The sequence below is a fragment of the Cetorhinus maximus genome, chromosome 2, assembly GCF_964194155.1.
Source record: "Cetorhinus maximus chromosome 2, sCetMax3.hap1.1, whole genome shotgun sequence".
Taxonomy (NCBI): domain Eukaryota; kingdom Metazoa; phylum Chordata; class Chondrichthyes; order Lamniformes; family Cetorhinidae; genus Cetorhinus; species Cetorhinus maximus.
This window is the reverse complement of record NC_135880.1, coordinates 36,378,924-36,394,279: the sequence shown is the minus strand read 5'-3', so window position 1 is coordinate 36,394,279 and position 15,356 is coordinate 36,378,924. Positions and strand designations below refer to the sequence as shown.

Here is a 15,356-nt window from a genome sequence, read left to right as displayed (position 1 = left end):
AGGGAGAACATAATGTATGGGGATGAATTTATGATTGAAGGATATTGAGGGGTGAAGCCATGAAGGAAGCATGATATAAAATATGAGGCAACGGCTTGACGATTGAATTGGGAGGCTGTTCAACAACAAATCAGTACAAGACATGCATTATGCTGAGCAGGATAAATGCATGCCTAGAATCAGTTGGATAAACAGGAATGACTTGTTTCATTTGTTTTGACCTTTCAAAATTCCTTTGGTTCTAGAACAGTTCCAAAGGATTGGAAGGTAGCAAATAGAACCCAATTATTTAAGAAGAAGAAGAGAGAAAATGGGGAACTATGGGCTGGTTAGCTTAACATTCACAGTAAAATGCTAGAACCTATAATTTGGCACTTGGGTAACCAAGCACTTAGAAAATCATAATATGATTAAGCAGAGTCAACACAGATTTATGAAAGGGAACTAGTTTCTGACAAATCTGTTAAGAGATTTTTGATGTAACTAGTAAGATGAATAAGGGGGAATCTATGGATGTAGTGTATTTGGATTTTCAAAAAGCATTCAGTAAGGTAGAGAAAGAAAAAAATGCTTGCAATTATAAAGTGCCTTTCATGACCACCTGTCATCTCAAAGTGCTTTGCAGCCAATGAAGTACTTTTGAGTGTAGTCACAATTGTAATGTAGGAAACATATAGTCAGTTTGTGTACAGTAAGCTCCGTCAAACTGCAGTGTTATAATGATCAGATGGTCGTTTTTGTGATGTTGATTGAGGGGTAATATTGCCCAGGACACCAGGGATAACTCCCACCCCCCACCCCAAACCCTCCTCTTCTCATCTGAAAGAAGGCATCTCTGACAGTGCTGCACTCCAACAGTACTGCACTGAATTGTCAGCCTTGACTTTTGTAATCAAGTCCTGGAGTGCGACTGAATGCTACCAAGTCACGGCTTACATGGATTATTAGACAAAATTAGGACTCAGGATTGGGGGTAATATGTTAGCATGGATTGGTTAATGGACAGAAAACATAGTAGGAATAAATAGAATATTTTCAGGTTGGCAGGTTGTAACTAGTAGGGTACTGCAAGGATCAATACTCAGTTATTTACAATCTATATTAAAGACTTACATGAGGGAACTAAGTGTCCAACTTATTCAAGTTTGCTGACAATACAAAGTTAGATGGGAAAGTTAAGCGGTGAGGCAGATGCAAAGAGGCTGCAGAGGGAAATAGACAGGTTGGATGAGTGGATAACAACATTGTTGTTGGAGCCAGTCAGAGCAGCAGCTAACCCCGAAAGGAACCCCTCCAGAATTCATAAAGGCTGATGAAAGTGGTCAGTGCAAAGCAGAGAGCTAATTGGTAGGTAGTGGGTAAGTTGCTTTTCTCCAATTTAAAGCTACATTAAGGAAAGGTAAGAATTCTTGCTTTTTATTAAAAAAAGAAACTTTAATAATTTTCTACTTGGCTTGAATTTAAGGTAAGAGTATTTTAACTAAAGGTATGGCAGGGAAGCTCAGTCCCATGTGTTGCACGGCATGTAGAATGTGGGAAGTCTTAGATGCTCCTGGCAGTCTGGATGACCACATCTGCAGGAAGTGCCACCGGTTTGACCAGCTTAAGCACTGCGTTTCAGAGCTAGAGCGTCAGCTGGAGGCACAGCAGGGCATCCGCGAAGCTGAGAGTTATGTGGATAACACATGTTTAGACGTGGTCACCCAGCAGCTTAAGGAAGTGCAGTCAGAGAAGGAATGGGTGACTACCAGTCAGAAGGAGGAGGGCAGGCAGGTGGTCAGGAAAGCCCCAGAGTGCATCTCACTCAAGAACAGTTTTTCTGTGTTGGAAAATGGTGAGAGTGATGGTTCCTCTGGGGATTGCAACCAGAGCCTAGCTGAACAGGGAGGAGGAGAAAGAGGAAGAGCAATAGTGGTAGGAGACTCAATAGTGAGGGGTACAGACAGGCTTTTCTGTGGCTGCAGACATGGCTCCAGGATGGTGTGTTGCCTCCCTGGGGCCAGCGTCAAATATGTCACTGGCTGCAGGGCATTCTGAAGGGGGAGGACGAACAGTCAGAGATTGTGGTTCACATTGGTACCAACAACATAGGTAGAAAGAGGGATGAGGTCCTGCAACAAAAGTTTAGGGAGCTAGATAGCATTTGAGAAACAGGACCTCAAAGTTTGTAATCTCTGGATTACTCCCGGTGCCACATGCTAGTGAGGATAGGAATAGGCAGATGAATGCGTGGCTGAAGAGTTGCTGCAGGAGGGAGGAGTTTAGATTCCTGGATCACTGGGTCTGTTTCTGGGGAAGGTGGGACCTGCACAGGTCCGATGGTTGCACCTGAACTGGAACGGGACCAACATCTTTGCAGGGGTTTCGCTCGTGCTATTGGTGGGTGTTTAAACTAATTTGGCAGGGAGATGTGATACGGAGTGGAGGTATAGTAGGGGGTGATGTACAGACAAGTATAGAAGAAAAACCAAGTCAGTCTGGAAGGCAGAGCATATATAGTCAAGTTAATGCACAAGGGAACATGGCAAGGCTGGATGGCATTTATTTTAATGCAAGGGGTCTTACGAGTAAGGCAGATGAGTTGAGGGTGTTGATTAACACGTGGGGATATGACATCATTGCTATCACGGAGACACGGTTGAGGGAGGGGCAGGACTGGCAGCTCAATATTCCGTGGTATAGAATCTTCAGGCAAGTTGTGGGGGGAGGGGGAGTGGTATAAAAGAGGAGATGGTGTTGCAATATTGACCAAGGAATCAATTATTGCAATAAGGAGGAATGATATCTTAGAAGGTTCCTCAAATGAGGCCATATGGGTAGAACTTAAAAACAAGAAGGGGGCAATCACATTGCTGGGGATGTACTATAGACCCCCCAACACTCAGGTAGAGAAAGAAGGGCAGATATGTAGACAAATCTCAGTGAAGTGTAAAAATAATAGGGTAATAATAGTAGGGGATTTCAACTTCCCCAATATTAACTGCGATAGACAAAGCATGAAAGGCTTAGAGGGGGCAGAATTCTTAAGATGTATCCAGGAGAGCTTTTTAAGCCACCATGTAGAAAGTCCTACACGAGAGCTAGTTTTAGGGAAAGAAGCCAGGCAAGAGATATAATTGTCAGCGGGGGAGCATTTTGGTGATAGTGACCATAACTCAGTAAGATTTAAGGTTGTTATGGAAAAGGACAAAGATGGGCCGGAAATAAAGGTTCTGAATTGGGGGAAGACTGATTTTAATATGATAAGACAGGATCTGGCCAAAGTGGACTGGGAAACAGCTACTTGTAGGAAAATCTACATCAGACCAGTGGGAGCCATTCACAAATGAAATAGTGAAAGTGCAGGGCCAACATGTTCCCATAAAGGTGAAGGGTGGGACCAACAAGTCCAGAGAACCCTAAATGTTGAGGAATGTACAAATTTGGATAAGGACAAAAAGGGAAGCTCATGGTAGATGCCGAGGGCTTAACCAGCGGAAGCCTTAGAGGAGTATAGGAAGTGCAGGGGGTTACTTAGAAAAGAAATTAGGAGAGTGAAGAGGGGGCATGACAAAACACTGGCGGGTAAAATAAAGAAAAATCGAAAGGTGTTTTGTAAGTATATTAGGGGCAAGAGGGTAACCAGGGGAAGAGTAGGGCCCATTAGGAACCAAATGGCAATCTGTGAGGAGCCAGAAGACGTAGGTGAGGTTTTAAATGAGCATTTTGCATCTGTATTCACTATAGAGAAGGACAATGTAAGTATAGAAATCAGGGAGGGGGACTGTGATATATTTGAACAAATTAGCATTGAGGGGGAGGAGGTATTAGTAGTTTTAATAGCCTTAAAAGTGGATAAACCCCCAGGCCCAGATGAGATGTATCCCAGGCTGCTCTGGGAGGCAAGGAAGGAGATTGCAGGGGCCCTGACGTTAATTTTCAAATCCTCTCTGGTCACAGGAGTGGTGCCAGAGGACCGGAGGACAGCTAACTCAAGAAGGGTGGTAGGAATAAACCAAGCAACTATAGGCCTATGGTAGGGAAACTTGCGGAAAACATTCTAAGGGACAGAATTAACCTCCACTTAGAGAGGCAAGGATTAATCAAGCATTGTTAGCATGGCTTTATCAGGGGAAGATCATGTTTAACAAATTTTGGTTGAATATTTTGAGGAGGTGACCAGGTGTGTAGATGAGGGTAGTGCAGTTGATGTAGCCTACTTGGACTTCAGTAAGGCTTTTGACAAGGTCTCGCATGGGAGACTGGTCAAGAAGGCAAGAGCCCATGGGATCCAGGGAAATTTGGAAAATTGGATCCAATTAGTGGCAGGAGGCAGAGGGTGATGATCACAAGCTGTTTTTGTGACTGGAAGCCTGTGCTCATCATACCGCAGGGTTCAGTGCCAGGTCCCTTTCTGTTTGTAGTGTACATTAATGACCTAGACATGAATGTAGGAAGTATGATCAGTAAGTTTACAGCTAACATGAAAATTGGTGGTGTGGTAAATAGCGAGGAGGAAAGATTACAGGGTGATATAGACGGGCTGGTCAGATGGGCATAACAGTGGCACATGGAATTTAATCCTGAAAAGTGAGAGGTGATGCATTTTGGGAGGACTAACAAGGCAAGGGAGTACACGATCAATGGTAGAACCCTAGGAAGTACAGAGGATCCAAAGGACCTAGGAAGTACAGAGGACCAGAGGACCTTGGTGTGCATGTCCATAGATCCTTGAAGGCAACAGGACAGGTAGATAAGATGGTTAAGAAGGCATGTGGGATACTTGCCTTTAATAGTCGATTCATTGAATATAAGAGCAGGGAGGTTATGATGGAGCTGTATAAAGCGTTAGTTCGGCCACACTGGAGTACTGTGCGCAGGGTCGTCACACTATAGGAAGGATGTGATTGTATTGGAGACTGTGCAGAGGAGATTCACCAGGATGTTGCCTGGGCTGGAGCATTTCAGCTATGAAGAGAGACTGGATAGGCTAGGGTTGTTTTCCTTAGAGCAGGGAAGGCTGAGGGGGGACCTGATTGAGGTGTACAAAATTATAAGGGACATAGAAAGGGTAGATAGGAAGAAATGGTTCCCCTTAGTGGAGGAGTCAATAACTGGGGTTCGGGGGGTGTAGCATAGATTTAAGGTAAGGGGCAGGAGGTTTAGAGGGGATTTGAGGAAAAATAGTTTCACCTAGAGGGTGGGAATTCACTGCCTGAAAAGGTGGCAGAGGCGGGGACCCTTGCAATATTTAATATTTAGATGAACACTTGAAATGCCATAGCATACAAGGCTACGGGCCAAGTGCTGGGAAATGGGATTAGAGTAGAGAGGGGTGTGGACATGTTGGGCCGAAGGGCCACTTTCCATGCTGTAAAGCTCTGACGCTATTGCAGATGGAGTACAATATAGCAAAATGTGAAGTTATTCACTTGGTGGGAAAAATAAAAATGCAGGACTTTTTTTTAAGCGGTGAGATGGGAAATGTTTGCATACAAAGGAACCTGAGTACCCTTGTATATGAATCAAAAAGTTAACTTGCAATTAATGCAAGCAAATAAGTTTTGCTGCAATTATACATGGCATTAATGAGGCTGTACCTGGAGTGTTGTTTTCAGTTAACCTCCTTACCTATTATTGCCCAAGAGGGGGTGCAACCAAGCTTCACTTGACTGATCTTTGGGATGAGGGGATTGTCCTATGTGGAGAGATTGAGTAGACTAGTTTTCTATTTCCTGGAGTTTAGAAGAATGAGAGGTGACACATTTGAAATTCTGAAGGGGCTTTATGAATTAGATGCTAGGGAATCTGGTCACATTATCAGTCTCATAAGGGGTTGGACATTTAAGATGGAGATGGAGAAATTTCATTTAAAGGGCTGTGAATATTTAGAATTCTCTACCTTGGAGAGCTGTGGATGCTCAGTTACTGAGTATATTTAAGAGAGAGATTGATAGATTTTTGGGGATTAAGGGATATGGGGAATGGGGATATTGCAGGCTTGTGGAGTTGAGGTCAAAAATCAGCCTTGATCCTTTTAAGTGGCAGAGCAGGCTTGAAGGAACAAATGAACAACTCCAGCTCCGATTTGCAGAAAGCCGGCACAGACTCAGGCTCACTTGTCCTGTAACTATTCTTTGATTCTAGGACTTATGCCTTGGTTTCTCTGGGGAACTATTGGAGTTCTTGCTGCCATCTACCTGTCGCTCTCCCCACTCCCTCACAGTCTCACCCTGCCAACTTAAGCCAGTGAATTGACTGTCTGCCCTTGTTGCAAATATTCTAGGGGACCCAATTCTGAAAGTAGTTTGGGTTTCTCACTGGTTCAGTTGAATAGATGGAACAGTCACTGCACCCAGCTGATGTATACCCAAAATGCAAGATGACCCCCTAGCATAACTACAGAGGTACAACAGAACAGTAATTAATATTTTTAGTGTGCAGTCACTTTTATTATGTCGATAATGTGCATTCACTTTGCATGTTGCAAGGTTGCATGATAGCACTGGGATTTTTGGTAATATTTATTGAAGGGTTAATGTTAGCCAAGACACCAGGAGAGATCTGCTGATCACCTTTGAATAGTATTTGGTTTAACACCTTGTTTAAAAGATGGCACTTATTAATTGCGTTTTCCCCTCCTTTAAATTTGCTGTCATCACATCTCTCCTCAGAAAACCAACCTTTGACCCCACCGCCTTTACAAACCACTGTTCCATCTCCAACCTCCCTTTCCTCTCCAAAGTCCTTGAACATGTTGCTACCTCCCAAATCTGTTCCCTCTTTCCCAGAACTCCATGTTTGAATCCCACAATCAAGTCCCTGCCCTGCCACAATACCAAAACAATTCTTAACAAAATCCCCAATAACTGTCCGTCCTCGTCCTTCTTGACCCATCTGTAGCCTTTGACAGGTTGACCACACCATCTTCCTCCAATGCCTCTCCTCTGTTGTCCAGCTGAGTGGACTACACTCACATGGTTCTATTCTTATATATCTAGTCATAGCCCTATCTCTACAATCTCCTCCAGACACACAACCCTCTGAGATCTGCGCTTGTGTAATTCTGGCCTCTTGTGAATTCCCAATTATAGTTGCTGTACCATGGGTGGCCATGTGTCGGCCTCAAGCTCTGGAAATCCCTCCCTACACCTCTTTCTGCCTTGCTTTCCTCCTTTAAGACACTTGTTAAAACCTACCAAGTTTTTGGTCATCTGACCTTATATCCTTATGTGGTTCAGTGTCAATACTATTTTATAATGCTCTTGTGAAGTGCCTAGGAGCGTGTTATTATGTCAAATTATGCCAAATAAGTATAAGTTCTTGTTGTTATGCCACTGGCACACTCAGTACCACACCTTAGTATTCACTTTTTAAAATAAAAAAATGTGCTGAAGTTCTGAAGTGGGTTTTAAACCCAGTACCTTCTGACTCAGAGGTGGAAATGTGACCACTGAGCCAAGATGACATTTGAATTCAAACAGAAAAACATCACGTTCTCTATGGTTAGTCCAGACTGCTTGACTATTAGTTTATTAACATAACCACTGCATTGTCATATTAAAGGTGTCTGAAAAGTGATATTATAGAGGTCAATAGAACCGAAATAGTAAATCAGAAAAATGACTTTAAATTGTGGGAGGACAAGGTGGTCAGGGTAAGCGACATCCCACCGATAATGCTAGTTCATCAAGGCCTGCCTCCTTGCCTTGCCCCATACTTGATGTGGAGTTGTGTCCCTCAAGATATATAATCAATTGTTTCTGTAATGGAGAGAGGTGCTTATGGACTATGGCTAATTGCCAATTCTCAATGCTACAAAAGAGCCAAGAATTCGAATGTGTGGTTCTGTGCACTCATGAAAAACTAATAGGGAAAATAAGTTTTAACGCAACCACCAATTTTCTTTTTATTTACTCAGAGATTGATGTTGAGATACTTAAAATGTTTAATTTATTATGACTTGGATTCAGAAAGTCAATGTAAAATTTTCAAACCTGGAGGGCCAGTGGGATTTGAAGAGGCAGGTTGAGATAGCCACAGTAAGAATGACAGATGAAATTTAATATGGGCAAAAAAAAAAGTGATGAAATTGTCATTAATTGGAGCAAATAGATTTTAGAATGGAATTGAAAGTGACCTAAGTAGACTGAACATTCACCAGTCTGATCACTACATAGCAGCAATCAACAAAGCTTCAAGGAAATCAATTGTGTTTGAGCAATTGCTCTGTTCAGATCACATCTTGAATAAGTACTGCAATTAGTTCTGGTTGCCCAGTTACAAAGGTGATATTTGGGTCCCAGAAGTAACATTCCACCTGCCTCTCTCAGAACCATTCTTCACTGCAATGTTAAACATTTTCTTTGTTGCTTGATGCTGTAGCTGATGTCAGTTACAATAAAGCTTATTTAAAATGTCAAAAAAAAAGCCTCCAGCTTGATCCCGGATATCAAAAGATCATGGTATGAGGAAGCAAACAATGGATGAACTTGACCTTTTAAGCCTTGAAAAGAGACAACTGAGAGAAAGTGTTATGGAGGTATACAAGCTAAAACGGTGTAGAAAAGGTAGATTTGAAATTTAACTTCAAAGTAAATTGTGTCAATAGGGCAAGGACTGCACTTCGAAACTAGTAAAGGCAGGCAATTCTTTCACACAAGAAGAGCAATCAACACATAGAATGGGTTTCTGATTAGCTAGGATAGTTGAGGGAAAAAGTTTGGAATCATAGCTGGATTCATGATGGGTGAGTATGTAAAGCCTTTTTGGGATGTATGAGCTAAGATTTATCAAAATGCCTTCCTAATCTAATTTGTGATAGGAAAGTAGGAAAAGGGTAGGTTATTAAGCTCCTTTGAGCCTATTCTGCTAATCACTTAGAACATAGCTGATCTGTATCTTAACTTAATGTACCTGCCAAATAGTATTAAGACATTGAAGTGGATAAAGCAAATGAATATTTTGACCCTTGTGACCAGCAGATGGAGGAGATTTTCTTTATTATTTTTAATCCATAGAACAATAGAAAAGTTACAGCACAGAAGGAGGCCATTCGGCCCATCTTGTCCATGCCAGCCTGAGGATACCCAGGTGCCCTTTCTAATCCCACCTTCCTGCACCTGGCCCATAGCCCTACAGCTTACAGCACTTAAGGTGCAGATCCAGGTACTTTTTAAAAGAGTTTAAAGTTTCTGCCTCTACTACCAACTTGGGCAGCGAATTCCAGACACTCACTACCCTCTGCGTAAAAAAGTTCTTCCTCATGTCCCCGCTACACCTTCTGCCACTTATCTATGTCCCCTGCTTCTAGAATTCTCCATCAAGGGAAACAATTTTTTCCTGTCCACTCTATCCCCCTCATAATTTTGTATACCTCAATCAAGTCACCTCTCAGCTTTCTTTGTTCTAAGGAAAATAACCCCAACCTATCCAATCTCTCCTCGTAGCTACACTTTTCTAACCCTGGCAACATTCTTGTAAACCTCCTCTGCACTCTCACCAAAGCTATTACGTCCTTCCTGTAATGTGGTGACCAGAACTGCACACAATACTTCAGTTGTGGCATCACCTGTGTTTTATACAATTCCAACATTATATCCTTACTTTTATATGCTATACCTCTGCCAATGAAGGAGAGCATTCCATATGCCTTCTCTACAACCTTGTCTACCTGAACTGCTGCCTTCAGGGACCTGTGTACTTGTACGCCAAGATCTCTCACTTCATCTACACCTCTTAGTATATTCCCAATTATTGTGTAATCCCTGTAACTGTTTGACCTCCCTAAATGTATGACCTCACACTTCTCTATGTTAAAATCCAAGTGCCACTTTACCGCTCACTCCACCAACCCATCTATATCGTTTTGGAGATTATGGCTATCCTCTACACTATGCACTACTCGGCCAATCTTTGTGTCATCTGCAAATTTCCCAAACGTGCCCCCTACGTTCAGGTCCAAATCGTTAATATATAACACAAACAGCAAGGGTCCCAACACCGAGCCCTGTGGAACACCACTTGAGACAACTTTCCATTCGCAAGGGCATCCATCGACCATTACCCTTTGTTTCCTGTTACAAAGAAAACCTTTTATCCAGTTTGCCACATTACCCTGACCAATCTGCCATTTGGGACCTTGTCAACTGCCTTGCTAAAATCCATGTACACAACATCCACTGCACTACCTTCATCAACCCTTCTTGTCACTTCCTCAAAGAATTCAATCAAATTTGTGAGGCAAGACCTTCCTTTAACAAATCCATGCTGACCATCGCTGACTAGTCCATGCCTTTCCACATGACAGTTAATCCTATCTCTCAGGATTGATTCTACTAATTTGCTCACCACCGATGTAAAACTTTTTTAAACTGTTTTTAAACAATGGAACTACGTTTGCATTTCTCCAGTCCTCCGGTACATCCCCTGTACCTAGCGAAGATTGGAAAATCATCCTCAGAGCATCTGCTATCTCCTCCCTGACTTCCTTCAGCAGCCTCAGAAACAATCCATCTGGCCCTGGTGACTTATCCACTTTCAAGGATTTCAGCCCTTCGAGTACTTCCTCTCTCTTTATGACTATCCTGTCTAATATCTTGCAGTGTTCCTCCTGGACTACTATATCTACATCCTCCCTTTCCTCCCTTTCACGGAGACAAAATATTCATTCAAAACCCTTCCACAGCCTCTGCATCTACACACAAGTTTCCATCTTCATCTCTGATCGGTCCCACTTTTTCCTTAACTAACCTTTTAGCATTAATGTATTGGTAAAACATCTTTGGGTTATCTTTAACTTTACTTGCTAATCTTTTTTCATGCTCTCTCTTTGATTTTCTTATTTCCTTTTTGACTTTGTCCCTGCACTTCCTATATTCTTCTATGTTATCTGCAGTGCTCAGTTCTTTGTGTCTCTCGTACGCTTTCTTTTTCTGTTTGATCTTCCCCTGTATTCCTCTAGACAACCAGGGAGGTCTAGATTTGGCAGTACCACCCTTATTTTTGTAGGGGACATGTCTACTTTGTACAATTAGGATCTCGTTTTTTAGTGCTTCCCACTGGTTTTCCACTGTTTTATCCCCCAGCAGTGCTGTCCAGTCCACCTCAGCCAAGTCCCTTCTCATTTCAGCAAAATTTGCCTTCCCCCAGTTCAAGACTTTTACTCCTGCCTTATCCCATGATCCAATTTATATTGGATGGTGGTGACCTTTCTGGAAGGAGAATGAAATGGGGAAAATTGGAATATCTGCACTTAACCAGTTTTGACAAATTGCTTTATTAAGCGGATAAAACTTAAGATAATATTGAGCTGTTCTTTGTAATCAGGCAGTTTGGCAACAGTGGGAGGCTTACAAAATCTACAGGAAAGAATGCAGCAGGTATGCCAGAAACACCAAAGAAGCTACTGTAGTATAAAGGGCATTCTGGCCAGCATGATAAAAATAGTCTAGAGCTGATCATTTCGGCTGCACCCCATAGAGATGTGCAAGTAATGGCAATTTAACTACCCCTATATGTCTTATTTTGAAAGATCTTATTTATCATCTTTTAGCTGTGTTTGATCGGATGCGTGCGGACCAGAAGAAATGTGGGAAGGCAGCCTGGGCTGTGGCAGTAGAGAGGATGGAAAAACTTCGGTACGCAGTTGCAAAGGAAACGTTACAGCTGATGCGAGCGAAAGAGATCTGCCTGGAGCAGAAAAAACGGGCACTTAAAGATGAAGTAAGTTTGTAGCATTGCAACATTGATCTACATAAAAGTAAATGAAAATTGTGGATAAAGTGTAAGGAGGGTAGATTAGGTTTTCCTGATTCTATACCTAGGCTGTTATTAGGAGTCCTGACTCAGTTCATGAAATCAGACCGTCAACTACTTGGCATCAGTGGTCTGGCCCCTTTTAAGGATGATATCCCACCTCCAAGAGCTGGCAGTTAGTTGGAGGGCCGACAGCACTGCCACCTGGGCTGCCCTGGTACTTGGCTAAGTGTAGTAAAGGTCACCAGGGCCAGTCGGGCAAGCCCTGGTGAGGGGGTGGTATTTCTGTGGGGACAGCCTTTGCTGCTGGGGATGCCCTCAGAGGGCTATAAAGTTCTCGATTATCTGGCAACCTCCTCGTGAAGGACCCCCCTCCGCTGCTGTTTGAATGCCAGTGGGGGCAGGGAGAGGACCTTAATTGCCCATTTAAGGGCCTCAATTGGCCTCTGGGCGGGAAAGCCTTCCTGCGCCTTCCACACTGCTGAGAGAATTTCATGGTGTCGGGCAGGTGACTGGCATTCCACACCGTGCCTCCCACTCCAGTTGTCCCTCCTGATTCTCCTGCCCCCACCACCACCTAACCCGTTCCTTACAGCCCCATTAAATTCCACCTAAACATGCATCAGGAAACTTATAGTGTATTTGTCCTGTATTTACACAGTGTGCTATGAATGTTGGACCAACATTATTTGCAACCCCCCACTGCAGCCTTGCATATAATGAACAATGCAGTGTAACATCTACTGTTCTTACCCTTTTCCCTATTCTCCTTTAAACAGATGCAGAGCCTTCAGAGTGGCACAGATTCAATAGCACGGCTGGACCGGCTGGAGGCTGACTATTACGACATGCAGCTTCAGTTGTATGAGGTGCAGTTTGAGATCCTGAAATGTGAGGAGCTACTGTTAACGGCACAACTCGAAAGCATTAAGAGGCTCATTGCAGGTGTGCTGGAAAGTTACTTCAAGTTTTGTGCAGTAGAAGTAAAGTGATTCAAATAGGTTGGGAATCGTCTTGATATGTATATCCTTTGGTTCTCTTCATGCTGGCACTGCTTTTTCCAATAATTATATTAACTTTTGAGTTGGCATGATGGGGTAAAAATTTCGTGAAGTGTAAGGACTTGGATTTGTTTTCTCTAAGCCCCGCACTACTAAATCCTTCATCATGTGGAGAAATGCTTTCGCTTAGTGCAAGGTAGCAAACAGGAAAAGTAGCTAATTACCACAGCTTTATTGCTCATCTCCTGAAAACCTGCATTAGCAAAAGCTTGGGAGAAGTTGAAGATAAAAGCAAAATACTGTGATGCTAGAAGCCTGAAATAAAAACAGAAAATGCTGGAAAGACTCAGCAGGTCTGGCAGCATCTGTAGAGAGAGAAACAGAATTAATATTTCAAGTCCATATGACTCTTCAGAGCTAAAGAGAAGTAGAAATATGATGGAACAAAAACAAAAATAAAAATAACTGGAAAAACTCAGCAGGTCTAACAGCATCTGTGGAGAGGGATACAGTTAACGTTTCGAGTCCGAATGACTCTTCATCAGAACTAAGGAAAAATAGAAAAGAGGTGAAATATTAGCTGGTTTAAGGGGGGGTGGGACAGGTAGAGCTGGATAGAGGGCCAGTGATAGGTGGAGATTGCCAAAAGATGTCATAGACAAAAGGACAAAGAGGTGTTGACGGTGGTGATTTTAGCTAAGAAATGTGCTAATGGGGACATTAAGGGTAGAAAGCAGGACGAGGAAGGGACAGATAGCCCTAGTGGGGGTGGGGTGGAGGGGGGAATTGAAATAGGCTAAAAGGTAGAGATAAAACAATGGATGGAAATACATTTTAAAATAATGGAAATAGGTGGGAAAAGAAAAATATATATGTTATTGGAAAAGGGGGTGGGGACGGAGGAGAGAGTTTATGATTTAAAGTTGTTGAACTCAATATTCAGTCCGGAAGGCTGTAAGGTGCCTAATCGGAAGATGAAATGCTGTTCCTGCAGTTTGCATTGGGCTTCAATAGAACATTGCAGCACGCCAAGGACGTACATGTGGGCATGGGAGCAGGATGGTGTGTTGAAATGGCAAGCGACAGGATCATGCTTGCGGACTGAACGAAGGTGTTCTGCAAAGCGGTCACCCAGTCTGCTTTTAATCTCTCCAATGTAGAGGAGACCGCATTGGGAGTAGTGAATACAGCATACCAAATTGAAGGGGGTGCAAGTGAAGTGCTCCTTCACATGAAAGGAGTGTTTGTGGCCTTGGACAGTGAGGAGGGAAGAGGTAGGGGGCAGGCGTTGCACGTTTTGCAATTGCATGGGAAGGTGCCATGGGAAGGGGATGAGGAGTTGGAGGTGGTGGAGGAGTGGACCAGGGTGTCACGGAGGGAACAGTCTTATGGAATGCTGACAGGGGGGTGGTGATGGAAAGATATGTTTGGTGATGGCATCATGCTGGAGTTGGCGGAAATGGTGGAGGATGACCCTTTGAAGGCGGAGGGAGACTGGTGGGGTGAAAAGTGAGGACAAGGGCGACCCTATCATGGTTCTGGGGGGTGAGGGCAGAGGTACGGGAGATGGGTCAGACATGGTTGAGGGCCCTGTCAACCACAGTTGGGGGAAACTTCGGTTGAGGAAAACGAAAGACATGTCAGAAGTGCTGTTTTGGAAGGTGGCATTACCAGAATAGATGTGACGGAGGTGGAGGAACTGAGAGAATGGGATGGAGTCCTTACAGGAAGCAGGGTGTGAGGAGTTGTAGTTGAGATAACTGTGGGAGTTGGTCGGCTTGTAATGAATATTGGTGGACAGCTCATCACCAGAAATGGAGACAGAGGGGTCAAGGAAGGGCAGGGAAGTTTCAGAGATGGTCCATGTAAAGGTGAGAGAGGGGTGGAAATTTGAAGCAAAATTGATGAATTTTTCCAGGTCCAGACGAAAGCATGAATTGGTACCGATACAGTCATTGATGTACGGAAAGAAGAGTTGTGGGACAGGGTCTGAGTAGGACTGGAACAAGGAATGTTCCACATACCCCACAAAAAGACAGGCATAACTGGGGCCCATGCGGGTACCCATAGCCACACCTTCTATTTGGAAGAAGTGAGACAAGTTAAAGGAGAAATTGAAGGAGAGTGGTGGTGGATGGGGATTGTTCGGGCCCCTGTTCAAGGAAAAAGTGGAGAGCCCTCAGACCGTGGAGCTGTAGAGCGATTGGACGTCCATTGTGAAGAGGAGCGCTTGGACGTCCATGGTGAAGAGGAGGCAATTAGGGCCAGGAAACTGGAAATTGTTAATATGACGTAGGGTATCAGAGGAATCACAAATGTAGGTGGGAGAGATTGGACAAGGGGAGAGAGAATGGAGTCAAGATAGGAAGAAAGCGGGCTATGCAGGGCACCTTAACATCAAGTTCAATAACTTCATACCATGAACTCTCTCCTCCCCCTGACCCTTTTTTAATCCAATGTTTATTTATTGGAAGAGGTCTGCTTGCCTGCCAATGCTCATCTGCTGGAAATACCAGATTTGGCAAGACATATATAGGGAGAGAAAAAAGGGATGCTGCAAAGTTTTCTACCTTCGAACAATAAACCAGTAGTTTGTGGTAGTTAATATAACAATGAGGA

At 43.4% G+C, this 15,356-nt stretch overlaps 1 protein-coding gene across 1 annotated transcript in view; it reads left to right on the top strand.

The window, feature by feature from the left end:
* Positions 1-15,356, top strand: part of jmy (junction mediating and regulatory protein, p53 cofactor) — a 136,695-nt gene that overhangs the window by 73,288 nt on the left and 48,051 nt on the right. Inside the window, exons 4-5 of the mRNA XM_078563304.1 lie at positions 11,534-11,703; positions 12,516-12,681. Of these exons, the coding sequence (XP_078419430.1) occupies positions 11,534-11,703; positions 12,516-12,681 (336 nt within the window). The remainder of the gene's footprint in view (positions 1-11,533; positions 11,704-12,515; positions 12,682-15,356) is intronic.